Source organism: Pelodiscus sinensis, chromosome 29, assembly GCF_049634645.1.
Source record: "Pelodiscus sinensis isolate JC-2024 chromosome 29, ASM4963464v1, whole genome shotgun sequence".
In the NCBI taxonomy this organism is placed as follows: Eukaryota; Metazoa; Chordata; order Testudines; family Trionychidae; genus Pelodiscus; species Pelodiscus sinensis.
In genome coordinates, this window is record NC_134739.1 from 6,638,377 (window position 1) to 6,665,689 (window position 27,313).

The 27,313-nt window shown below is 44.4% G+C and overlaps 1 protein-coding gene across 9 annotated transcripts; it reads right to left on the bottom strand.

Moving 5' to 3' along the window:
- Window positions 1–1,926: 1,926 nt before the first annotated feature.
- Window positions 1,927–26,598, bottom strand: STRADA (STE20 related adaptor alpha). 9 transcript variants are annotated; one of them, XM_075911650.1, is made up of 14 exons: window positions 26,470–26,598; window positions 24,936–25,081; window positions 23,746–23,807; window positions 22,876–22,933; window positions 21,234–21,262; window positions 14,334–14,436; window positions 12,667–12,788; window positions 11,327–11,435; window positions 11,082–11,205; window positions 8,997–9,168; window positions 7,094–7,198; window positions 5,248–5,489; window positions 4,104–4,146; window positions 1,927–3,509 (listed from the first exon to the last, which is right to left on the bottom strand). In XM_075911650.1, the coding sequence occupies exons 3-14, from the start codon at window positions 23,755–23,757 to the stop codon at window positions 3,357–3,359; spliced, it is 1,272 nt and encodes a 423-aa protein (XP_075767765.1). In that variant the 5' UTR covers window positions 23,758–23,807; window positions 24,936–25,081; window positions 26,470–26,598; the 3' UTR covers window positions 1,927–3,356. The 9 variants fall into 9 exon arrangements, with proteins under 9 accessions (XP_075767765.1, XP_075767762.1, XP_075767764.1 ...); XM_075911647.1 differs by having other exon boundaries at window positions 24,936–24,963; window positions 26,470–26,594; XM_075911649.1 differs by lacking the exon at window positions 26,470–26,598 and adding an exon at window positions 26,159–26,458 and having other exon boundaries at window positions 24,936–24,963.
- Window positions 26,599–27,313: the final 715 nt, after the last annotated feature.

Here is a 27,313-nt window from a genome sequence, read left to right on the forward strand (position 1 = left end):
CACCCCCACCCCAGGCTCTGGTGAGACTACATCACCCCCAGGCTGGAGCAGAGTAGACTGCATAGTAATCACACAATGCCTTGTCAGAGTGAGGCTCATTTTACAAGGCAGTCCTGGTTTGCCCGCTGAGCACAAGACGCAGCTGTTACGGGTGGTCTCTGCTCCCTGGCAAGTACGAAACCAGCCCAGTTTCTGCATCAGCTTGTCCTAGTGAGATTTTGTAAAATAGTTATACCAACAGGGGGAGAGCCCAGGAGCTAGATGCTCACCAGCTCCTTTAGAAGAGGCTAAACCGGTCCAGGGAAGCAGACTGAAGGAGGGAAAGACTTTCACAAATGTGAAGTTTCCAGTTCACAGCATTCAAAACAGCTTTCTAAAACCTCAACCCCAAGAAATTTCAGATGTCGTCCCCCCCCCCCCCCGCCGCCTTTTCTGGCATTACTGTGAAGGGCAGTGAAAGGATTTTATTTTGTCCATTAATCTTGCTTTTAAGAGAGCTGCTAGTCTCACATTTATTTATTCTACCTGCTGCCTGTGTAGCATTTCTTTACCACCCCTATGTTCTGTCATCCTACAGCAGGTAGGCCTGCCTTTCGCCGGCCCAGCTTTCCACCTCAGACTCCCACCTGTTGAGCACAGCAGTAGCTGAAAACAGCCCGTGCTCTTATTGTCCTGTCCTAAGTGCACTGAGAGTAAGCTTAGACTGCAGCCTCCTTCTGCTTTGATTTGCTTGCTTAGCCCCCATGCTGCACTAGTTTCTTTGAGCAGTGAAAAGCTTCAGGTAACCATGGTGTCACCACCTCAACTCAGCTATTTTGGGGAGCTTTAAGCTTCTGAAAATAGGGGCTGGGTAGCCGAAGGTTTTCACCCTGCCTACAGAAGTGACGGAGGGTGAAGAGGACTGGATTTGTCATGCACAAGGAATTATTTCTAGCATGTACTGTACTAAACAATTTAATAGATGTAATTTCCGAGAGCTTTGTTCCCCTTGATATCGTCAAAGGCTTCTTTTGCGTGTGCGTGGAAGAGCCTCCCACACCCCAACCCTGTTAGAGCCTTGCAGCAGTGTCTTGATTTCAAGGAAGCCCATTGCTAATAGAGGACAAGGGTCCCACAGGTGGTCACTAGAAATGTTGGACGTGCCTACTTGACTGCTCCATAGGCACAGAGCCCATTCCTACTCTGGGAGAACACAGCCCTTGGGTAATTGGAAGCAGTATGGAAAAGCCTCCCTTCCTAGGCTGTACTATGACACACACATATCAAAAATGAAGCTCAGCCAGTCCTTGAGGTTAGATCGCCCCTGAGATCCTCCTGTAGCCCATGCTTCCAGGGATCTGTGCTCTTCCTTTGCACCGACACTGGCCCTAATGACAGTGGCTCTGCTACCGAAGCTGCCGTCTTTTCAGGCATCACTAAGCTGCTGGCTAACCATATCTGTGATCCACCAGGAACCCTGGCACTTGTCCCAGGCATATTTCAATTCATGTCATTACCTTCTGCCTCAGGTTCAGTGGTGCTGTACTTGTTTCCGGTCCTTCGCTGTGGCCCTGTTAAATGGCCCAAGTTATCCTTTCCTAGTATTTCACCCAGCAAGGGCGAAGCCATTAGTGTAGGTAAAGCACCCAAGAAAAGGCCCAAACAGAACTATAATCCCTAGCTCTTTTCATCACTGTATAACTCAGCACTTTGCAAAGGAAGGTCAGTAGTCCAGTCCTTGTTTTACAGTAACTTTGCTGCCTCATAACAGCAATCATCCAGGCCTTCTCAGTGTAACATGCTACTGCAGATGATTAACAGATTAAGGCAGAAGGGACAATTGTGACAGTCTTGTGTGACAACTTGCATACCCACACAGGCTAAGTCAGGCTGGTGGAGGAAGACCGGGTCCCTTTAGCATCTGTACAGATCTATGGATACTTCAGAAATACTTAAATGTTTATTTGTTTTGGCAACAAAACTATAGTAACAAACTTTATTTGGGTTCAAGTACAGTTTATAAACACAAAAAGGACCTGCTGCCCACACCACTGCTCTCGGCGACCATCAGACAGGACCAGATTCTTGGTGCATCAGCGAGAAGGAAGATCTACGATGCACCTGGTGCTTAGAAAGGTTGAACAAAAGGCCTTCAAATGCAGCTTGGAGAACCTGATCACCGCAGCGAGGGAGGAGCTGCTACAGTAGCAGTTTGTCGATGGTGGGGCACAAGGTAGCATCAGTCCAACGGAACTGTATAAATGATCTAGAAAGGGTCTGAGAGCTGCTCTAAGTGGCAAGGGAGACCAATAAACCTGTTCAGGAGGAGAATTCTGCACAGAACATCCAAACAACAGGAGCAAGGAAGGAGGAGGATATGAGAGCGAGCGGGAGCACGCACGCTTCCAATTTACTGTTTCCCCTCCAATGGTAGGTTCTCAAAAACAGCATGCTGTGTGCAGAGACATTAGCCTTGCTGCAGGATGGGGCCAGCCAAGTAAATGGCATTTATCATATAGTATGGAGCAGTTTCAAAGACTTTTAAAACTACATCTTACCTTTAAAAAAAAAATGCCACCAGACCCGAAGGTGGCTACATGAGAAGACAGGAGCAGCTGGTTAGTCCCAGAAGCCTGGGATGCCCTTCTCACCTGCACTTGAGGGCATTCAGCACCATATGGCAAGAGTTTCATTTATAAAAACTAAACAAAACAACATATCTACAGGTCTCCCTGAAGAGACCAATCAAGCTGTGCAGAGGAATCTCCTCGCCTCTGAACATGATGGGAATAGAAGGGAACACCTTTCTCCAATACTGTCTGGTCTTCCATTTTCCTCCCAAAGTAGCAGGCTAAATTCATTATTGCCAAAAATGGGACCCCCCCCCCAGAAGAATGCTACAGAAGATAACCTGCCCATGCATTCCTTTCCCCCTTCCCTCACATTTGTCTCAAAGGCACCCTTGTAAAGGAAAAAAATAAAGGGTCTACCTAAAAATAGGCTCAAGACAGAGCCCTCTGAATTAGGGGCATCAGAGAATCAACAACATGAGAAAAAACAACATTTAGAGACCAGAGTGGGACCAACTCAATTCTTGCGAACAAAACTACTAATACAGCCACCACCTGGTTCTCAGTCGCAAGAACTGGGAGGTTTCTGGCATTCTGCAGGAAACATTCAACATTTCCGGCCATCCCTTTTTCCAGTTCCTTTCTGTCCACTGGCGATTCCCTCAAGTAAATGGCTCGGTGACGTTCCTTACCATGGTCATGTAAACTCTTCTGCGTGTAACATTCATCCCTGCTTCATTTGAGAGGGGTCAATAAATTACTATGTCCAGAAAGCTCTTTCAAGAACTGTGTATTTGCCACATTGCCCTAGAATTCCCAGTCATCCATCTCTAGCTGTTCCAGACTGGATACCAGTCCAAAAATGCCACTGGGATCTTGGGGCCGCGTACCTTCAAAGTTGGTGATGGGGGTGACAGGGCGCAGTAGTTCAGGAAGTGCCTCAGATGCACGACGTTTGATCTGAGGGTGGAAGAAGAGTTTGTTTTGGTTTGAGTCTCTAACGGAGATAGGTTTTACCTCAGGACTAGCATTTGCACCATGTGCATGACACTGTAATATGGACTGGTCTAAGAACAGCAGCACAACATGTCAGCACGTCTAACCCACTCTTCCCTTGCCTGAGTTAGTGCTGCAGTGTTTGGCACTGTGCCCTCTAAACCGGGAATAAACCTCCTCACACTTCATCTAGTGGCCCCCTCTAGTGGCCAATCCAGAGGAAGTGCTAATGCCCTTGGCTACTAAGAGAGGATGGCAGAGTCTGGGAAAGGGCAAGATTTTGGCGCCGACCCAGGATTCAATGAGATAAGTAAGAAAACCCTCATTAGGAAAGTGGGAGAGGAAGGAGGAAGGGAAACAAGCCCTTTGGACCTTGGTCCTTCTTGGCTTCAGGTCTAAAAGGTGCTTTCAGAGTGGAGCTACCGAGAGGGGAGGTGTCAACAGCAACATCTCCCACCCCCACCCTCTGAGCGCTGCACCCCACAGCTGAGGGGACAGCAGTGGCACAGCAAGGGGTCACTCCGGCCCTCTACCAGAAGATGAAAGGATCCTCTTTACCTGCTTGAAAAAGGAATGATTCAGCAGGGTGCTTGCGCTTGGCCTGTACAGAAGAGAATAAGAAGGGAACGAGTCAGCGTACAACAGACATGAGTGTGATTAAATGATGCTGACCTAACAAGCTCTCCTTTGGGCCTCAGAGTTCTTTACAAACACTCACCACCCTGTGAGATGGGTCAGGAGGAGTCCTATTTTACCGAGGGGGAAACCGAGGCACAGCCAGGGGCCACTCACATAGCAAACGAGGGGTGAAGGGTGAAACAGAATCCCAGTCTGACTCAGTCCTGTACCTCAGCCACAGGCCTCCCACTTCTATATGCAGTAGCAAGTTTTATCCTCTACACATCCCCAGGGGGCCCAACAAGGGAAGGAGTTAAGCACCTTTGCCATTCAAACCTGCTCCATGAGAGGCAAAGCTGTGGGCGGACGGCCAGGCTATCCCCTAAAGATTTCTCAAAATGCTTTGGGGTCAGTAGCCGATGAGACGGCTGTATGATTTAAGTGATGGCTCTCACGGACAACCTGTGTGAGGCAGTTCTCACAGGGACAATCATTGCCCTGAATACTCCTCTCTCCTGGACAGCGAAAGAAGCTGTACACAGGGACACAGCAAGAGCTTCTGCTAGCCCAGATTATGAAGAGTTGAGTACCACAGAGCAAGATAACAATACACTGTCATGGCTAACTATAAAATGCTGGTCTTGCTCTGTTCTCAGCGTTTATTCTTTGAAGTCTCCAGCTGAGCTCTCCTGGATGGATAATGAAACCTCTCTGCCTCAGTTTCTCCATCTGTAAAATGAGGACAACTTCTCCCAAGGTGGCTGGGAGGCTTAATTGAAATTCTTTGGGGTCTCTGGTGCATGGGCCTATCAAAGTGCTACCTACTCGTACTGCTTTCAGGAGATATATTTAAAGGTATTCCAGACAACTCTCTTGCTGTACGTATGGGGCACGATTTCATGCCACTGAGATTTTAAATCAGAAATCACTGAACAAAAAGCCAAATACTGGGACCCAACTCAGAAGCCATGTTGAGAGATCAGTATTAACTAGATCCTTGAACCAGATTCAGTATTAGTGTCACCAAGTCCCAAGTGGTGTTTGGCCCAGACCTGTAACTCAAGCATTCTCATTATGGCTGTACCTCAAGTCTGAGTTACGCTGCAGGCACTGCTCTACAAAGTGATGGAAGTGGGGCGAGAAGGTCCGATGATAGGGGTGCAGCATTGACTCCCCATTGGATGCCCTCACGTTGCTAACTGCCATGCCTTCCCCAATCCCGGAGTTGGCACACGAGCGGGAGGTTTTCATGGTCAGCTCCTCAGCGGGGATTGTGGTGGTGTCGAGCAGGCATGGAACAGTTCCATTCAACTTCTCCAACAGCATCTGAAATGGAACGAGATGAAAGGATGTCACAAGCATGGCATGGACGAGACACACGTAAGAGAGCAGGACTCCCTACAATAAAAGTATCTGACATTTAAATACTCTATGCAACAATCTTCAGTGGTGTCCTGCAAGTGATTCAGGGTCTGCATTTGTTGTATATTCACTCAGCGTTGCTCTTGCCACAGGATCGAGATACTACCATTCTTAGTTGCTGTTCTATCAGGGGAAAAAAGGGTAAGATTTACTATAGGTCGAACCTCCCTAGTCTGGCACCCTCGGGACCAGAGAATTTGCCGAACCACAGGAGATCAATATCGTGGTGACTGGCCAGTGTTCCTTGTAAGCAGAGTGCTTGAGAGAAAATCCAATAGGAGAGATTCAAATTCTGATTAGCCGAGTGCCCACAATCGGCAGCACATGTTTCTATTGGTAGTGCACATGCCTCAGTACACAACAAAATGTATTCTGCATGTGGATGGAAAAAAAAAAAATCAGAGGAAACATGATGAATGAGTCTCTATTCACCTCAGCGAAATAAAAATTAAAAAGAGGAACAATACTTGCAATGCTGCTTAGTCTGACTAATACTATATATGGGCCTATGCCTAGCCAAGGCTTATCCGCTCTCTTCATAACGGTAAGTGTTGTTACGCAATTTTACTGAATGTTGCAAGGAGCTACTAATAGCATTTACTCAAAGTCAAAACCATGTTTATCCTTAGTGGCATTACCCAGCACTTCCACTACTTGCTGGGCTCTTAGACATTCAGGATAAATTAGAGCTAAATAGCACAGAACACAGAGCCAGGACTGGCAGCCGTAAACAAACTTTATGGGACTGCGGGACACTTGGCCACACCTATGATAAGTGGACATCCGGCTAACTTAAATCATCCCTGACCACGGATGTTGCTGGACCAAAGAGTGCCAGCAACTTGTACACATTAAAAATGCTAAAAGATATTAAGTCAATCAATAATAATCTTACCACAGAGTCTTTCAGAGGGAACTCCACATTTTGAAACATTTAAAAGACAACTGGGAATTAGGGATGTGAATGGTTAACCAGCCATGTCTGAAGCAGCCCCTGCCCGTGGTGGGCCCAGTCTGGCTGGAGCAGCCTATGCCCCACCTGCCCTCATTAAACGGGATTTTACATCCCTACTGGGAATAGAGCACTAGAAAATGTATTGCAGGGAACAATCTTGCACTGGCAAGGAGAAAACCCCATAGGTCTTTTTCTAGCATGAATTTCTATGTATGCCTTCATGTACCTCTGGGACGGAGCCTCCACTGGAGCGGAAGTCAGCAGCAGTTTAAGAGGTAAAAAAGGAAAGAAACAGCAGGAATAAGGCAGAGACCGCACCCACTTAACCAACCTGCAATCTGACCAGGAGACTAGGGTTGTTACCCTTACTTTTATGCAAAGAGTGCCTCTTGATTTGTTCATGACGTCAAGAGGCCAGAGTGGGTTACATCTCTTTACAAACACAGCTGCTGCCAGTAACTTGGTTTTCATTGAAGTATCACTGACACACACAGCCAGCATGCAGCTGTACGGCTGGGATGCAAGTAGAGCCCACACCGCTTACGAAGCCTACCTGAGTAGCAGGCATGTCCTTGAATGGAACGTGTCCGTTTGCCAGTTCACAGGCTGTTATCCCCACACTGTAAATGTCGGATTTTGCATCATAACCCTGGAGATTCTAGAACCACAGGGGAGAGAGAATTAGCCATACATTCATTCTAAGGTTATGCTTAGGTCTGTGGGAATCTGATCAGGTATCTGAAGGGGAAGAACAAAGAACACTTAACCCAAAGTACCCTGGTGCCCACACTGAAGTATTTATAGATGTTTCACACAAGCAGGGCAACAAGAGTTGAGACTTTAATTGTATGAAAATGTAGCTCAGTGCTGCTCATTTGTTTCATTGGAAGGAGACAGAAAAAGGCCTGCCCGGTGGTTCGGGTACTAGCCGGGCATGCTCTATCCAGTTCCCCTCCATTTCACATAACTATGCAGATTCCCCTCTGGAATTTAGCCCCTGCATAGGCACAAAACCCCACAACCAATGCTCTAATATGGGCCTTTTTGAAAGCTTATTTTGCCCCCAGTGAACATGCACTTCCCCCTTGGGCTGGGCTGATCACACAGTTGCTGTTTATAAAGGAAAAAAGGAGGGATAGAGAAAGAAAAAAAATTCATCAGGAGGCAAAGTGACACTAAGGGCTCATCTAGACTGCATTCCTCTCTCGAAAGAGGAATGCAAAAGAAGCAGATCAAAATTCAAATGAAGCACAGATTTACAAATCTCACTTCATTTGCATAATTGCATGAGTGCTTTTTCAAAAAAGGGTTTTTTCAGAAAAAAACGCAGTCTAGATGGGGTTCTTTGGAAATAACATCCCTTTTTCAAAAGAACTCATTATCTTGAAAAAATAGGGAGTACGGGTTCTTTCAAAAAAGGGGTTTTTTTCCCCCTGAAAGAACCCCGTCTAGACTGCAGGGTTTTTTTTCCTGAAAAGCTCTTTTTCGAAAAATCGCTCCCACGATTATGCAAATGAGCGCAAGATTTGCAAATCCGTGCTTCTTTTGAAATTTCGATCTGCTTCATTTGCATTCCTCTTTCGAGAGAGGAATGCAGTCTAGACATAGCCTAATAGTCTCCGCTGGTTTAACTCTTTGAAGCAATGCACAGTGACTTTAAACAGTGAGTAGCCAGAAACCCACTTCTCACTGAACAGCATCATGGAGAGCCACGGGAACAGACTGACAGCACACAGGAATGTGTACAAGATCAGAGACAAGCATTATTATGCTGGTGATCACGCTAAGCTGCCAGCAGGAGTGTTGATAACAAGGGCTCACTGACAGACCTGGCATTCAGGAGTCCAGCCAGTTTTAAGAAGTCTGTTTTCACTGCTCTCGTCACCTGAGTGCCTGTCTGTAGGAAAGTAAACCGCCTTCCTCCCACTACACACAATGCCCTATGGAATGAAAAGGTGCCTCTACGTGCAGCTCAGAAGATTCACACTCAGTGTCACGGTGGCAGCCAGGCTAATGTGCTGTGCTTGCCACTGGCATAGGAAATGCTAAGCAGATGTTAATGGTGGGGGTCCAAAGCAGCATGCCCCATGAAGGCCAACAGGCAAGTTGTGTCATTAAATGTCCAGGGCCCAGTTTTCTTGATTGCAGAATCTGAGTCACTCCCTTTGAAACTCACAGCAGGGTGAGAACCAGTTGTCAAGGTCTGTTCTACCTTTCCCAAGAAACATTATATATAACTTATTTATTTATTTATTTTATTTATATATATATATATATATATACACACACACACACACACACACACTCCCCCCCCCCCCACAATCAGATACTCTCAGGCTACATCAGCCTGGAAATAGTTTGCTTATTGGCTAGAAATCCCAGCAACAGTGAAGGACCCGGGGAGAGGGGGGGGTCTGGCCACAAGGGGTGTCTGTAACAGTGGCTTTATACCTTACCTGTTGTAAGACTTCAGGACTGAGCCATGGTAGGACCTTGATGCTGTACTTGGGAAAGTCGTGGACAACTCTGAGCCGCTGCCCATGGTTGATCATGCTTAGGTTACTACGCAGGCCGGAGAGGTACACCTTCCCCTCCACAGAGATCAGGATGTGGCTGGCTTTCACACTCCTTAAAGCAAAGGAAAACCTCCCTTCAGCTGATGGTCTACACTTGACCAGGGTCTTATACCTTAGAAGGAAGCTAAATCCCTTAACAGCATCCATGTGAGATCACTCTATCGGGTTTCTGTAGAGGATTTAAGGAATGCATATTCTGAACCCTAAGCATACCTAGCATCCAGTGAAAATATTCACTCTGTCAGGTATCAATAGCCTAGAAGTATCACAGTTTGAAACCTACTTGGAAGTATGTGTGGCAGCTACGTTAGCGTTTATCAGGAAAAACATATCTGGTTAAAGATCCAGACTCTAGAGGCAATGCTTTCAGGGGAGAGATTAACAGGTGGTGCTTAGCCAGGTGAGATTTGCATAGACATAAATAAAGCCTCAGAACTTAAAATTAATGGTACCAAGTTGCATTTATCTAAAACAACCTAGGAGAGAGAACTAAGAGTGAGCGTGCCTGGGAAGAATGAAACCGTAATTTATTGGTCATTCTATTGGATGAAGGAACAGGCTATCACCTCCCTAACATGACACTGGGACTGTTCAGGGAACGATAATGGAAGGATGGGAATAAAGCAACCTGCTCATTCTCTTAAAGGCTGTGCCTGGATATTGTATGATGTCATTCCAACCACTATAGGATACAGGTGGTCCTGCTTCACTGAAACCTCAGTACAGAGGTGTAAACTGCATGCCAGGGGTAGAGAAGAATAATCACTCGAGGGAAGGCAAGTGGGTGGATGGCCATGTGCTCTCCCCTTTGGCCTATGCACTAGAGAGGGCAGCTTTAATTCCTACCTGGGGCTCCATGCTAGTTAGTATGTCCCCCAGCATGTCCTTGTCCCAGCTAGCCTCGTCCCAGTCCCTCCAATTCCCCTGGTAAAAAGGAAGAATGTCGCTGTTTTCTGCTGTCACAACTAGTGTTCCATTTTTTATATCCATGTGCATAATGAATTTTATTATGTGCACCAACACAGATGATGTGCAACACAACACCTCCATATTGATGCACATAAAATTAATTCTGCACACAGATGATCTATGGTGGCGCTGGGACCAAAGGGTTCACACTGTGGGAGGGGGGAGGGATCAGGGTTGGGGGGGATGAGGGCTCTGGAGATGAGGTGTTTGGGATGCAGAAGGGGGACTCCAGGCTGGGGCCAAGGAGTTTGGAGCGTGGGAATAGGCTCAGGGCAGGAGGCAGCTCAGGTTTGGAGTGTGGGCTCAGGTGATGGGGTGTTTACCTGGAGCAGCTCCCATCTGGGGGGTGTGTATGGAGAAAGAGGTAGCTCTGTGCTACCCCCCGCATCTCTCACTGGGTGCAATTCCCAGCCAATGGGAGCTGCGGGGACAGAGCTTCCCGGGGCTCACAGAGACAGGGCTCCAGCTGGGGGTGGGGTGGGGAGAAGGAAGGGCAGCTCAGAGCTGCCTTCCCTTCCCCCACTGCTTTATGGGTTGCAGCCCAGGGCTCTGGTCTGAGAGCCGCAAGTTGCAGCCCCTAAAGTTCCTTTCTTAATCTGGCCTTGCTGCTGAGTCCATAGCCTCTCCCCAGGCCGCAGCAGCCCTGAGCCTTGTGCGGGGCTTATTAGGCAGCCACGCAGTTTGGAGGGAGCCTTGCTCACAACCTCCCTCCTCTCCTCCTTCCACCTTGGGGATCCTGTGGAAGGGTTCACTTCAGCAAAAGTTTAATCTAGCCTTAAGATACTACTACACTTTGCCTCAGAAACTACTTCTGTGGCAGAGACAAGTCCGGGACTGAGGGCATGGACAACACAGCTCTCTACAGCACCAGCAGGGCAAGCTCCCCTGCGCTGGCAAATCATATTCTTATTCCGAATCCCTGGAGATACCTAGTCCCAACTGGCTTGATATTGTTTGTAAGCAGACTCAGTGATAAAGAGAGCATTTCCTTTTTACCTGTGTACATAGCCCATATGGTGAATGTAGTCAAGAGCTTTCAGCACGCCCTGGAGAATATAAGCAATCGCCAGTTCACTCATTCCATCCATGAAATGGGTACAGATCAAATCCTTCGCAGACCCTAATAAGGCAAAGAAATGGTTTTTAAACGGAGCAGGAATAACAGGACGCTTCACTGAAATGATTTCCCAGAAGCTTGAGCAGCCTGGTCGGATAGCAAATGTATTTCCCTCTCCACCTACCATAAGCCATGAAGGATGTCACTACCCATAGCTCGTTGTCAGCTACGAAGGTCGCTTTATATGGCACAATGTTAGGATGATTGAAGAGTTTGGAAACATGAAGTTCACCCTAAAAGCAAAAGGATATTTCGAATCAGAGATGGGTGAAATAAGTGCAAAAATCCACATATGCTAGGAAGTGTTCTCTTGTACATTTCAAAGGAAGAGGTGCAGTGGGCAGCTCTTATACATTTCAAAGGGGGAGAGGCACAGCAGTCAGGACCCCGCATGAGCAGGGATTGCTTCCGTCTTCGTTCGTGCTGTTTCCCCTGCTGTACCTCTGCCTACCCTGGAGAGACGGTGCTGGGGGGAAAAACAGCTTTTAAGCTAGCTCCCGCTAGCACAAGCTCCTGCTCTCCCCAACTTGGTACCTCTGATACTGAGGCAGCAAGGGAGGGCACTAGTCGAGCAGTGACTCAACTACCCGATAAGGATAGGTTTATGGGGTAGTCAACTAATCGTTTATATCCCTGGCACACATCTCTGGGGGTATGCAGAGGTCTTCTGGGGGTACATAAACTCCTCTAGATATTTGCCTAGTTTTAGCACAGGCTACATAAAAAGGTATTGTGAAGACAGTAGAAACATAAATGTTCATACAATGACTTGTTTATACTGCTCCATACACTACCCTCTCAGATGCAAATACAATACTAATATTCCAATTGACTTATTTTATAATTATATGGGAAAATAAGCAATTTTCCAATACTAGCATGCTGTGATGCTTCTATGTGTTGGTCTGATTTTGGGAGCAAGCAGTTTTTCAGGTGAAACTTGAGAGTACACAAGACAAATCAGACTCATCAAAGGCACACAGTAGTCTAGAAGAATTCAGAGGCACTGCTTTAGATTAATGCTCTGACTTTATAGCACCTTCCATCTTAGATCTCAAAGTACTCTGCAAACATGAATCACCTCACAACATGCTTGTGAGGTGGACAAAGACCCCTATTTCAGAGAACTGAGGCCCAAAGAAGTTAAAGGACTTGCTCATGACCAGCCAGCGACACAGCTGGGTCTAGAGAACCTAGAACACTCTCCCTAACACTCCAGTATCAGCTAACTATCTTTTACAAAATGACAACTCAGATCCTTACATCAGTAGATTTTTTAATTTGACTGTTTCTTCTTTAGGAAAATTGGTCTCTGTGGGCCAGTATTGCAACTACTGTTTTAAAGTTGCACGGCATTCTAGATGCTTTGCAATGGGTACCTTAGGAAACATTAAACAGAAGTCCTAGGAGTCACATTCTTTCAGTATAATTGAATGTGCCCCATTCTAAAAACTATAGCATCACCTGTAAGAATGTCACCATCTCATTGGTGCAGGCTTCCAGGTTAATCCTTCTGACTGTGACATAGTCTCCTGAAGGTTTATACCTGGCCAGGTTCACAATCATCAGCTCCTCAAAGCCTTGGCCTGAAAAGAGAAAGATTTACCCTGTAAGCATGAATATAATTGACTGTTTTGGGAAGTGGGTTGTGGGAGAGCCAGCACAACTGACCAGCAATGCTGGGCCCCTAAGCAAGGTGGGAGGCCCAGGTCCACAATCCCAGAAGGGGTGGGGTCAGGGCAGCAAGTTTATCATGCCAGCCCCTCCCCAGCCCTCAGTGCCATCCAGCCCTTAGGGCTCTTTAGAGTGTGCCACATGGTGTTCCAACAGTGATTTAAAGGGCCTGGAGCTCTGGACGCTTTAGAATTGCCAGGCCCTGGGACAGTCACCCCCTTTGCTCCCCACTGCCAGCAGGCCTGCGGAAAGCTTCCACTAAGCCTTCTCCTTCGCAATGATCTTCATCCCTACTCTCACTTTTAACTGTTGTCTATGGTCTTGTCCAGGGTGGGCAATCCTTTTTAATGTGGGGGATACTCCAAGATTTGGTAAGTGGTCAAGGGCTGCACTTTTCTATGGGGCAGAGGGGTGCAGGGCCTGAGTGCAGAAGGGAGCTTAGGGTAGGGAATTGGAGTGCAGGAGAGAGGGCGGGATCTGAGTGAAAGTTTGGGTGAAGGAAGGGGTTGTGATCTGGGGCGGAGGATTGGGATGCAGGGTCTGGGAGGGAGTATGGGTGCAGGAGAGGGTGGTGAGCAGGAGAAAGGGCTGGGGTGCCAGAAGCAGGCTGTGGCCAGGAGGCACTTACTTAGGCACCTCCCAGCCAGCAGCCCTGCAGGAGCCAGAGGCAAGCTCCCTACTTGTTGCAAGCCCCCACTGCTCAAAATGGCTGGCTATTCCACATTGCTCTCTGTTCCGGGTGCTGGAGTGGAAGGAGGCTTTGCGTGCTGCCCCCATCCCCAACACACCAGTTAACAGGAGCTGAGGGACTGGGCTGGAGGTGAGGGCAGCGCACAAAGCTTCCCTCTCCCCCTGGAGCAGAGCGCCACAGGGAACAGCCAGCTTAAAGTGGCATGGGGCTGCTCTGTGTCTGAGGATCCTGGCAGGGCCAGATTTGGATGCTTGGCAGGACTGCCCCTAGTCCTGACTAACACAAATATGCCTGTTCTACATCATCTTCCAAATGAAAGCACCCTGCATACAAGAACAACTACTTTAAAAACCTGCTGGAAAGTAGGTCTGTAATATTCCTATTTTACAGATTGGGACATAGAGACGCAGAGGTGATGTGACCTGCCAAAAGCCATACAGGGAGCCAATGGCAAAGCCAGAAATTAGATGAAAAGACCCTAGCTTGCCTCCCTTTTCCGTTAACCTCATAACCACTCCTCCTCTTATCCAGTATATGTCTTTTACTTTGATTGCAAGAGCTTCTCCACAGAAAGCCTCTCTTAATTTACATTTTTATAGAGTGGTTTTAATACTACTCCCAAGGAAGAAGGGATATTTTGCATTTTACTTTTCACATTTCCAAAACACACCATAACACCCCCCCCCCCCCCCAAAAAAAAAATGGTATCTTACAAAGGAAAAAGTTAATGAAGAATGAGAATGAGGTGTTTTTCTTGGAATATTACCTATTATGGTGAGCAACTCATAACAGCTACTGTCTGGTAAAAAACTGCTCATGGTGTCCCTCTTAGGGGAAGATGCTATCGACTCGGAACTTGCATCATTGGTCTAGAAAAGCAAGATAAAAATCAGAAACATATTTATTACACCTACTAGAGAGAGCAGCTGTTCCACGTTATATTTTTGCACATGGTCATATTATCAGGACATAGTTAAGTTCTGTGTCTGCTGTAAATAACTTTCATACAATTTGAAACCCAGGAAATGTCTTGTTTCAGAAAACCCAGACATCTGCTTCCTACAACATAGAACCAAACAAGCTAAGTTGCCATCTTCTATAAATCTTCTTTAAAAGGCCTTCTGATTTAACAAAGACAATTACTTCACCACATAACAGCGTTACTCCACTGCTTTGCAATAGCCAGCTCTCTCCTACCCTTTACAAACTTCTGTATCATCGGTGGTGGAGGGGTTGCACTCTGGCAATAAGCATTTCCTGTCTGAGTGTGCTACTTTTCAGTCACTTACTCATTCATGCTCTCAGTAGCAAGAGCCACCAGAACCGAACTTGTTTGCTGCAGGAAGGAGTGATGAACCAACTAAGAAAAGCCCAAGATGCACAGATCAGACACACATTCTCCAAATGTGAGCAAGAATTTACTGCAGCAAACAGCTAGTCCAAACGAACACTGGGGCAGCACTCCCATGTCTGCCAGCTTGCTTGAAAGAGGCAACATCTTTTTGCTACGGCCAAGAGAGCTCCCTGCTGTATCCACATGCACAAGCTGAAAAGACAAATGTTCTTCTCTGTTCATGCTCACTCATGCTAAAAACTGATTAAAAACAAGCTGTGCAAATCAAGGCACAGGCATTACAGTCCAAGTTGCATTACAGGAGCCTGTCACAAAAACTGACAGGTGATTTTCTAGATGCAAAAAGAGGCTGTAGTCTCTGGTAGCATTAGAAGCACAGCTGCATTCCAGATCTCCTCGGGGGGGGGGGGGGGGGGGGGGAAGCGGGGGTTTCAGGGGAGGGAGAAAAGTCTATAGACAGTGTTCAGGCATGTTCCATTATTGCAATGTATTCTGTTCTTCAGTTATGCTTATAGACGTAGATGAGCGACACTGGGAGGCTCCACATTTTTCTCTCTGAAGACAGACAGATCTTTTCATTTTATGTCATGTTTGAATTAGGTGAATTTTTCTTCAACTGCCAGAAACACTAACTCCACCTGGGATATGAAAACCCAGCTGTGTCCTTCCTGCCTCATCTTGCCAGCCATAAATATTCTACAAATCAGACTTTCCTGACTATTCTGCAATTGATGCATGAAGCAGGAAAAAACTCACAACTCTCTCTCCGGTAGCTGCAATAGAAGTGAAAACACTCACTTGTTCCTATCACTGAAGGAAGGAGGTTATAATGCAATGACAAAGAGCCGTAAAGTAACAAGGGCCATTTTAATCAGACCTACACTAAAGATGTGAAAGGTTAACCGGTTAGGGCTGCTTCAGCCCCATGGGACCTGCCACAGACAGGGGACTGCTTTGACTATCCTGAGCAGCTCCTGTGTCCATGGCAGAGGGGGTCGCTGGCAGGGACTGCTCTGTCTGGTCTGGAGCAGTCACTGTCTGCAGCAGGGTGGTGAGGGAGGTCACTCTAGCCCAGCTGTGCTGGAACCTGCTCCCTCATTAATCCCAGTTAACCAATTAAATGGGATTTTACGTCCCTAAGCCACACTATGGCCTGATCTACACTACAAAGTTCTGCTGGCATAACTATTTTAGCTAGAAGTGTGAAAAACTTACACCATCTAGTCAAAATAGCCCTGCTGGCAAACCCTGTAGTGCTGAAGCAATTATATTTACAGAAGAGTACTTCTTGTCAGCATAGCTAATGTCCTTTGGGGAAATGGGGGAGCTATGCCAGCAGAGCTCCTTTGGCTGGTATATGCTGCACTTCCACTCGTAGGCTTTTGCCACCATAGCTATTCTTGAAAAAAAAAAGCTCCATAGCATAGACATGCCCCAAAATAAATTCTGAACACTTTAATTATTAAGTATTTAAAACAAAACACCCCCATCTCCTAATGATTGTTTTTAAATATTCTTGATGCAAAAATGAAATACTTGATTCTTTAAGCAACAGCTGATTAGGATCCTTTTACTCAGTAGTGTCCTTAAGACCAATGGCTGATTCAAAACCCTAACAGCCGACACCACTTATGTATTAGAAAATGGACAAAATATTTTGGCTGAATCTGGTAAATTATTTTAATGTTTATGAAACTGGACGCATGAACTTCCCAACTCCATCAATATGCCTGAGTTCTAATCTGCAGCATGCTCTGTTATTCCAGTCCTGACCTCACTTCCCTCAGCTCTACCGGGCTCCCTCATTACTGAGTGCAGCACTCTCTAATATTGTAGTCCTAGGTTCTGTTAATGCACCCTCTTCCTGAGTTGTAGCTCCACCACCTATTCCAGTTCTGCAGACTCCTTCTCACAATTCTATTAAACCTACAGTCCCTGTGTTCCAATTGTGGGGCTCTCCTAAGCAGAGAGCTAGAACCAGCAGCAAACTGACAGAAACTTCAGCAACATTGGTAAGTGTCCTCTAGGAATTAGGTTTAGACCAAATTTACTGAATTTGTGGCTTATCTTGATTTGTGGCTTTAGACTCGGGTCTGAAGAAGCCTTAAGAAAATCCTATTTGGCATAAAATGTGCATGGGACAAACTAGAAAATAACTGACAACTTCTGAGACAATTGTGTTGGCTAGCAAGGCAGAATCTCTAGAAAGTTGCTGGCAACACCACAGCTTTTGGCAAACTTCAACTTTTTTTGATGATTATGTTAATTACATGAACATATGACCCCATTTTTTTTCTACCACAATTAAAGGATTGGGAATCAAGGAAACCAGCAGTTTGATCTTAAGCAGGCAGAGTAAGTTTAGCAAAGGGTAAAAGTTTGCAAGAAGTCTCCACGGGCATTGAAGAGAAATGAAGAACACCCGCACTATGTACTCCTTATCTGTGTTTCGGCCACATGGTCATTCAGTACATGGATATGTAAATACACTCAACTGAGAAATGCCAAGGGCTCCAATTCTAATTTTAGGAATATGGGTGACTAGGCTGTATCTTGTAAAACCTGCTTCAGTGCACTTACAAGATGTAGGCAGATTGTATAAATTATATACTCTACATGAGTGCAGACACTCATCACTATGTTTATAGGAGAGAATACTTCCAGACATGGATAAACAATCAAAAGAGGAAGCTACAAAATGGGCAATTTCACACCTTCCATTCTATAATGAAAATCAAATTAGGACTAAAACTTTTCAAAGATTAAAGCTGTATTTCAATCAAATGAGAATTGAACAGATTAGATACTTCAAATTAGAGTAAAGAGATCAGTGCTGGAAGTTTACTTGATATCAGGAATTGGATTTAAAAAAAGTTGGTAGTATGGTATTCAAGCTCTGCTCAGTATTCCAGATAGGCTAGTTGTTTCTGCTAAAATGATTGACAGAGAAACAGCTGACAATATCATCAACAGTAAAATTGAACATCAGAGCCAATGCTCTACTAGAGGCAAAGGAGGGTATAAACCTCAAAGAACTACTGTTTCAGTCAGCCAACATACTCAAGACTAGGATGTAAAAGAGTAGTCAATTAGTCAGCTACCCGATAAGTCTAGGCTTATCAGGTAGTGGAGTCGACTACTTCCCTCCCACCCCAACCTTGCTGGGTGCCCGGCTCCTACTACATTTATACTCCAGAGCCGCAGTAGGGCCCCTTATCGACTAATCATGTACTCAATACAAATGGTATCGGGTACACAAATAGTCAATAACCCACTTCTTAACATCCTTACTCAAGAAAATAATGTCTCAAAGGGCTGAAAGCTTAGTTTAAATTTTAAAAAAGCTTGAATACTGAAGAAATTAATGGGGCCACCAGAAAAATGCACAGTACTAGCTCAATCCAACGCCTACTTGGAATCGAAAACCCCACATCAATCAACAGATCAAGAGGGACTGTTACAAATAGAAATTGAAGAATCTGAGTTGTTCCAGTTAGCTGCACATTTTAAAATGTAAACCAACTAGCTTTATCAAGATACAAATTATTATGAGGGGCACTGAACCCTTAGATCATTTTAACTTTCAAAAATTAAATCTCCTATCCTTGCTGTTGAGGGCAATCAGTGCTGAATTAATGACTCAAAGTGTTAGAGAATATTTTCCAAGTCAGGAACTGTAGAATCACAAAAACTATAGATGGTAAAGATTCATCAGGTCATTGAGCCACTATTGTTGGCCACTGAAAGATGGTTTTCTGCCATAAATCAGCCTCAGTTCAGATAAAGCATCTAGTTTTCTAGAAGCTTTCTACTTTTCTCCTGAATGTAGATATATCTAGTGATTAGATCTTGGGAGGGAGCGAGGAGTTCCTCGGTTCTAATCCAAGCTCTGTAACTGACTCAGAGGGAGCTTGGGCAAGTAAAATGGGGATAATGCCTGCCCCAAATGAGAGGAAGAGCAAGGTTTAATATTTATAATCACCTCAGTGAAAGGCATTACATTATTTCAGCTCATGGAGCTGAAGCACAAGGAGGTAAAAACTAATCTCTGATTCAACATAACTGGAATCTAGAATCCCAACAGTTCCAAATCTTTTGCTCTAGCCGCTATGTGTGTCAACACAATCAACAGGCTATGAATTGAAGGCTACAACCCATACTTATTTCTAGATTTAATTTAAATATTCCTGCCAATTGTGACTTTCACAGTTAATGCCCAGTTCATCACATTTTCCATCATCTCCACTCACCCCTGTCAATGGCAAGACTGACACACAAGCAGATGGAAGCCTTTGAAGCCGAAAGGCACCACCAAGGAAATTAAAATTCTTCTGTAGCAATGACAGCTGCTCTGAAACTGCATTATGTAGGCAGTTTGCTTTACAAACACTTCAATGCACTTCAAATTTAGCAGAAGCCAACAAAACAGATGCAAAAATGAAATAAATCTAAGGTTTTATTTTTTTAACTATAGTGCAGGCTGTTTCAACCAAAACAGAATATCTGTTCCCCTTTAGAAATAATCCAGTACATTAGAGACCTTCATTCACTTCTCTGCAGATAAACATTAAGTTTGAAAACTCTACAATTAACCACATTATACAGAAGGAGCTCTATTGAAAAGTTAAACACTGTATGAGATTGAAAAAAATAAAAGAACCAAGTTAAACTGAAATGTTTTTATGAAATACTGCAAAAAAGCTCCCCAAGAGTTTCACACAGGATAACTTTTGGTGTGCAGTTAAAAATCAGGAAAGCTGTAATATGAAGAAACGTGATTAGCTCTATGAAGTATGACATTCATTAAGGGATGGCATTTCAAGCTTTTTGGTTAGGTTTTACATTGGATGTATGTTTAAGGAAATTAGTTTTTGAAAGTTACTTGTTCTGTCAATGCCACTAGGAAACCAGAACTATGCAATGTCAACAATGATTTCTACTTGCCAAATCAAACTCCTGTGGCTAAGATTTCTGATTCAATGCTTGAAGGAAAAGAAGTTTTTTTTTTTTTTTTTTTTTTTTAAACACTTTCCAGGTTTCTCTTGCTCACTTTTGACTCCAGCTACAAAAATTCCCTTTCTCCAACTATGACCCTCTCTCTACAACTACATAAGGGAATAAGATTTTTTTTTCCCATTTAAAATAAAGAGTATGAATATCACAAAGATCTTTAAAATCCTAGCATAGTCTCCCATTTAGGCTACATATATCTACACTGCATACCACTAGCACTTTAATCAGGACGAGGAAAATGACAGGGATTACAGGTAAAGTTTCAAACTGTCCTGTTTTGGACAACACTATGCATTTCAGATGGGCATTTCATAGCTCTAGGGAATTAATCCTCAAGTGGAAAAGATTTCTCTAGGCAGATAACAGCACCTCTTGATTGCACAAAATTGTTTGTTTCCCAAGAGGCCACAGTAACACCTATTCCAATAGGTAAAGTCCCATTTGAAATTGAGTATTAGATAATCTTCAGTTTGATGTTGGAATCCCTTTTAGGAACATGGCATAGGGAAGAGAAAGGAAAAAACGTCAAACTATACAAAAAAAAGTGAGCACTGGTTTTGAATGCCAAACCTGAAACAATGTCTACACTTGCACCCTCTTTCGACAGAGGGATGCAAATGAAGACATTCGAAATTGCAAATGAAGCCAGGATTTAAATATCCCGCGCTTCATTTGCATGTTTGCATTATGGCACTATTTCGAAACAGACGCTGTTAACCTCACACAATGAGGTTTACCAGTTATTTTGAGAGAAGGGTTTTCTTCCGAAAAAACTGCGTTTTTAACAGCATCTGTTATTTCAAAATAGCGTCATAACGTGAATATGCAAATAAAGCACGGGATATTTAAATCCCGGCTTCACTTGCAATTTCGAATGTCTTCCTTTGCATCCCTCTCTCAAAAGAGGGTGCAAGTGTAGACATACCGATAGTCAGGGCTCACCAGCTGTGCTGTCCGGCGAGCTGCGCGCGCACAGATTGTGCGCACAGAACCCAGCTCTTCCGGGTTGCAATCTACTTGCCAGGGGCGAGTAGATTGCATTATTTGTCGAGCCCTGTCGATAGTCACTTTAGGAAGTGTATGCCTAAGGAATTAAATCTGATTTACAGCTAAGACATCACATGCAACAGCTTCAAAACCACACACCAAAATCTCTTTTCCAGGGTGAAACCTGTTTTCACACATGTAAAGATAAATATATAGATGGAGTACAAATAAGGTAGAAAGAAAATCAAACTTCCATGAGGAATAATCTCCATGCAATGGACCACAGCACTACAGCCTGCAAAAATCACTTACTTTTCTCCGAGAGTCACCCGGAGGCTGCTCTGGAGTAAAGAAATTAATTGTTCACCATGTTTTCTTCAACAAACAGATACCCAATTCAAAACACAGTTTGGAGAGACTTATAAAAAATAAATTAAAATAGCTTCAAAGCATAGTTTAGATACTGGACAATTATAAGGATATATTTCCAGACAAAATATCAAGTTTTATCAAGTTTAATTGATAAAATTTACTGCTGTGATGTTAATTGTAAGCAACAAACTTTAAAAAACATCAGGAATGTTATAGGTTAAACCTAATTCTAAAAGTAAGAAGTTACACAGATTCAAACAGCCTTACGTACATTTACCAAGCCAAACAGATTTTGGAGATTTGTTTTAATTTTAGATTGTAAACGTAAACCCCTTTTTTAAAAAAAATAAATTCATTTCATGAATTTAAATATTTGGGATAAACTATTTTGGAAGTTTAAGAGGGAACGCAACCAACGTAGAAAGTGGAATTATGTAAAATTTAACTGCCAAGTTTCCAAAAGTAAAAATTCACATTTCAACAAGGACACGTATAACATAGGGTTTCTATGTAACTAGAGGCTTAGATAAAATGGTCCACGTTCAGCCCTGCTGTAAGCAAGTACAATCCACACTGAAATCAAATAAAACTGCACTGTTTATATTGCGGTTGAATTTCATTTCAGAGCAGAGCTTCTAGTCAGATTTGTACATTAAAACATTACAGTTATTTTCAAAAACTATTAGCATCTGATTATAAGCAGGAATTTAAAAACAAAAACCAGTGCCAGCCAAAACCATGCTTATCTCCTTAACATAGTAAAAGTTTGTAACCATGGTGAGAAAGGATAGTATAAAAAAAGATTTGATAGAAATCACAATTGAAACGGGGTTCAACGTGACTACAAAGCTCAGTGTAGAAGGGCAAATCCGCAGAATTTACAAGTGTTAATAGAAGATTTTGCTAACTACTAGCTCTACCTGGAAACTAAGCCCAGAGCTAGGTTCTCTTGCCTCATCTGTCATAAAGATTCTGCAATCAGAATTTAGCTGACAATTTTGCTAGTGATGAAAGCAGATTAAAATCCAGTTTATGTGGTTGTCTCTACCCCGGAAAGAGAAAGTGTTACTGTTTTAAAACTAGTTTTTGCCAGTGAAATCAGTAGGCCTGATTCAAAGACACTCAAGGAGAAAGATCTATTGTGTGAAGTGGCACCATATTTACATAGTTACTTTATTGGCCACAGTTACACTTAAAGGCTTCTCTTCTATCAGCTTTAATATTTGAACTAGACTCAGCAACAAACACTTGGAGAATTTTGAGTTGATAATTTCTGTAATTATCCTTTTCAAGTTCAAAAGCTGTATTTAAAAAGAGGAAAAAGCTAGTTATTCAGGAAAGACAAGACTGTACTATTTTACTGACAACATTCTGAGGTTGGTACTACTACTGACTTTAAAATGAAAGGCTATAAAAAAATTGGCAAATAACTTCTAAATTTGCTTTTGTTAGCCAACTTGATGACAGTGCTATAAATTGATTTGTTCTTCCTATAGCACATTTATACATACCAAACTGACGGGTGCTTTCAAGTTTAAAGCAGAAGATTTCTATTTGAAGTGTCAAAGAATAGAGTACTTACCTCCAAACAGTTCCAAATCTCTTAAGCCTTCTACAATGAACTTTTCGGACACCCACCGCTAAAGGAGAAAGCCCAAAGCCAATTAGTTATATCCTCTAGATGTATTTCACAGCTCATTCATATTTATTTTATGTTAAGCAAAACAGAATTTACATAGATTACTTGGACCATTCTAACATACATCTCCTTTGCAATTTAGGGAAAATGAGAAAAAAATGCATTCAGCAGCTGCAAATATTAATATTTTTAAATAGTAACAGACATACTGATAAACTGTTATTTTCTTCCAGAACACCAAAGAATAAGTCAAAGAATGTTTAAAACTCAGAGTAGCCATACATCCTGCTCGTGACATGATCTCTATCTCTTTAGTTCAATTTTCTGATTTATATTAAAGTAGATTAGATGTTAGAAATAAACTAAAATCCTGAGGGCATTGACTATGTCATCATAAGCGTGCATAGTATTGAATACACTGTTAGCACCCAGTAAATACTAGCCATTTTACTACTCATTTATGGCAAAAATCTTGGTCAGCTTGCTGATGCAACCAACAAATTTACTTACCCTTACGTTACTTCAAGTAGAGGTAGATTAACTCATAAATCAAAATAATTTTATTTTTATTACAAATCTTGTTCTCCAGTAACAAGCTAGAGAATGGGCCAGTCCCAATCCTGCAACAAAAACCATGTGAACAGGGCCCCCTGTGGAGCTCCAAGAAAGTAAATGAGGTGAGCTCCATCCTACAATAGCTATTACAGAAACAGGGCTTCTCTGAATGTACGAAAAGGAAAGTTTTACAATAACAGTGCTTTTAAAGCTAGACACTGTTTAAACACTCACCCTAATTCGTTCTGGGTTACTTACAAGAAAAGACATGGAATCCAGATTTGTAATGCTACTCCAAGTTCGTGAAATCAAAAAATATCCTGAAAATGAGAGCAAGACAATTGTTTTAAGCATGCAAAGCCAATGAGTTGCCCCCAATCAGCCTTTCTAGCAAATGTGTTACTGCTGTTTAACTGGTTGCATTCTACATAGCAGGTGCACATATGAATACTAGCTTCAGGGGGGAGCCGAGTTAGTACCATGAATACTAGGTAGCCCCACTGACTGTTGAAAGATTAGAGCACAAGAGTTTTTCAAGATGAATTTTCCCAAACAGGTTCAGAAATATCTGCACAAACCATTTAAAAAAACTTTAGAAAAAGATATTTCACAGAGGTGGATATGCAATGCAATATCTGGTAGACAACAAGTACCACAGGGCAAGAACCTTTATCCTACCTCTGTACTACAGCTGTGTAAATAACAGATTAGTTTTCTAGCAATTCAGAAAAAGCTTTTAATTTAAAAAAATAAAATTAAAGGAAATTTCTAAATAAAAAGTTTTTCAAATAAAAAGCCTCAAACATTTCATTTCAAAACTGTCAAAACCAAAATATTTTGATTGTTATTGAAGGGTTTCTCTCCCACCATCAAAAAAATTAAATCCACATTGACCTGCAAAACGTTTCTGTATAACCTGAAATTTGTATCACTTTTGTTCAAAAATTTCACTCTGCTCTGGCTGTACAGCACCTCGCATAATGTAACCCGAATGCTTTTTATCAAAGTCGTTTAATGTGTCTAAGTCCTACTATAATCCAAATGGTAAATAATTTCCCAGAGAGAATAGTAACAGAAAAGTACACCACATTACACAGCTGTTAAGCACGTTGCTGAGAATAGGAATATCTGAGTTCTAATTCTGCTACTGTTTTGGTGCATTTCAACATTCCCCGTAAACTGTGCGCGCTTGTGTGGCGACTCAGGAGAGATTCGAATGTTAGCCAGCTGATTCGCAGAGCACCCAGAGCTAGGTGTTTTGTTTCTACTTGGGGTGCACATTCATACATGCCTTGGTGCACATAAAAATGTATTCTACACATGGATGGAAAAATCCACACATGGATGGAAAAGATTAGAGGAAACATTGTGCATGACCTTTAGCAACTCACTCACTTGCCCTGGTCATCATTTTCCCATCAGCAAAATGGAGATTAAAACACACTTACCTTTGTAAGGCACCTCAGATGAAAGATGCTGTATAAGAATAAAGTATTGTTATCTTGTAGGGGTGCACAAAGGAAGTTGTATGAAATGAAATTGCTACAGTGTCTCAGTTGGACCAGAATGAGATGTCCAGACTACATCATCCTCACTGACAATTACAAGAAAAAAGAATCATCTAATTGGCCACTGCCCAGGGGGCAAAACCCACAAAATTACTTGATTATAACTAGGGATGTGAAAGTGTAAACATGTACACGGTTAACTAAGGAGCCTGTGCTCATCATGCATGGTTACACACAGACACTTCCTCTCCCCACTGCCTCCATATCCTGCAAGAACTCTTTCCCAAACACTCCCTTTTGGCCCTTAAATACAATCTTACCACACTCACAACTCAGAAGCAAGCTCCTCACAGACCAGAGCACACGAATTCAAAGCAACACCAGATGCTGCCCGAACAAGACACAAAACGTGCAGACATCTCTTTGCTGCTATGATGATCAACCCACTCCTCCCGCCCCCATAATACACCTTTCAAAGACCCATGAATCCTGCACGGGACTATCACAATATGTGGCATACCTCCTCCCGTGCATCAAATGCCCCAACAACAACCTGGCTGAAAAAAAGACTGCTCTTAAACGAACACACAGAGAAAAAAAAAAAGACAGTAACACCCCATCTCCCGCGGGCAAATCCTTTTCACCCAAGCAAAATGCAGGGCAACGTAGCACTTTAAAGTCTAACAAGATGGTTTATTAGATGATGAGCTTTCGTGGGCCAGACCCACTTCCTCAGATCAAAAAGTTTTTGATCTGAGGAAGTGGGTCTGGCCCACAAAAGCTCATCATCTAATAAACCATCTTGTTAGTCTTTAAAGTGCTACGTTGTCCTGCATTTTGCTTCAGCTACCCCAGACTAACACGGCTCCATTTCTATCCCTTTTCACCCAGTATCGGCTTGCTCGGTCCTTGTCCTTTAAGGAAACCTGCGCAACACACTCACAAGCTGAAGAAGTGGGTCTGCCCCACCGAAGCTCATCACTTAATAAACCACCTTGTTAGTCTTTCAAGTGCTACATGACTTTTTTTTTTTTTTTTTTTTTTGCTTTACCAAGCTCAGACGGCCACGGCCACCTCTCTGGGACTTTTTAAGATGAACCGGGGAACTGAAGAACCCTACGAGCAATGACAAAGCCCAGAGCCATCGTAGTCACGGGCCGTACCATGGGGGGCTGCTCCCCAGCCCGCCTGCGTCCCGGGACTAAACCGGCTCGTCCCCGCTGCGCTGCGAGGCGCCTCCTGCCCTGCAGGTGACTCCCTCGCGCTCTAGGGCCCGGCACAGCCGAGACCCCGGGGCTGCCCCCCCCCGGCCTGTGGCGCGCGAAGCCTCGTCCCGCCCCTCAGCGGAGGCTGGGAGAGCGACGGCCCCGCCACAACGGACGGCCCCCGCCGGGGCGAGGAAGGGGCGGGGCCGGTGAGGGGGCTGCAGGGGGACGAAGCGAAGCGGGGGGGGGGAGGGGCCCCGCCGACTCACTCGCTCCGCTGGCCCCAGGCGCCGCTTTCCCGAATCCCCGGTTACCGGGAGAAGGGGGGAGACGCTGCGTGCCTGGCGGGATGACGTCACCGCGCTGCTGCGTGACATGCGCACTGGGCCTCGCGACCCCCAGCCCGAGGGTTAATGGTGGGGGGGGGCAATCTCCGCGCCACCCCCCCCCCCACCGGGTAAAGTGAGGGCGGGGCAATCGCCAAGCCCCTCCCCGCACACACGGTAAGGCGGGGAAGCAGTTCCCCCTCCCCCCCCGCGCTTCGGTCCGAACCCCTCCCCCACACAAGGTAAACGGGCAATTTCTAAACCATCCCCCCCCCCCACACACAGGGTAAGGGGGGGGCAATCCTCGAGCCCCTCCCCCCACAGAGTAAGGGAGGAAATCCCTAAACCAACTGCCCCCCCCACACACAGGGTAAGGGGGGGCAATCCTCGAGCCCCTCCCCCCACAGAGTAAGGGAGGAAATCCCTAAATCAACCCCCCTCAACAGGGTAAGGGGGGGTAATCACCGAGCACCTCCCCCCACACATAGGATAAGGGGGGGGGCAATCTCTGAACCACCCCTGCCCCCACAGGCTAAATGTGGGTTGGGTTGCCCTCTCCAAGCTAGCCCCCTCACTGACTCATGCACACACCCACAAGGGAGGGGGAGAACAAGTCCCCAGTTACGTGGGTGCAAAGAGAACCCCTAAGCCAGTCAAATAACTCCATCCACCTCTCTCCAGCAGAGTGAATGAAAGAGATCCAAGCTTTGCACCCCATTATAGAACACTTTGGCTACCTCTACACTGGCATGATCGTGCACAAGAACTCTTTTGCTAAAGAGTTCTT

Excerpts from the sequence above, each read along its gene's own strand:
- STRADA (XM_075911647.1), bottom strand. The coding sequence starts at position 26,577 with ATGTCACGCAGCAGCGCGGTGACGTCATCCCGCCAGGCACGCAGCGTC. Across the intron at positions 24,964-26,469 it reads GCCTGGGGCCAGCGGAGCGA|CATCTTTCATCTGAGGTGCC; the intron begins GTGAGTCGGCGG and ends ATTCTTATACAG. Across the intron at positions 11,206-11,326 it reads GACATCCTTCATGGCTTATG|GGTCTGCGAAGGATTTGATC; the intron begins GTAGGTGGAGAG and ends TTGCCTTATTAG.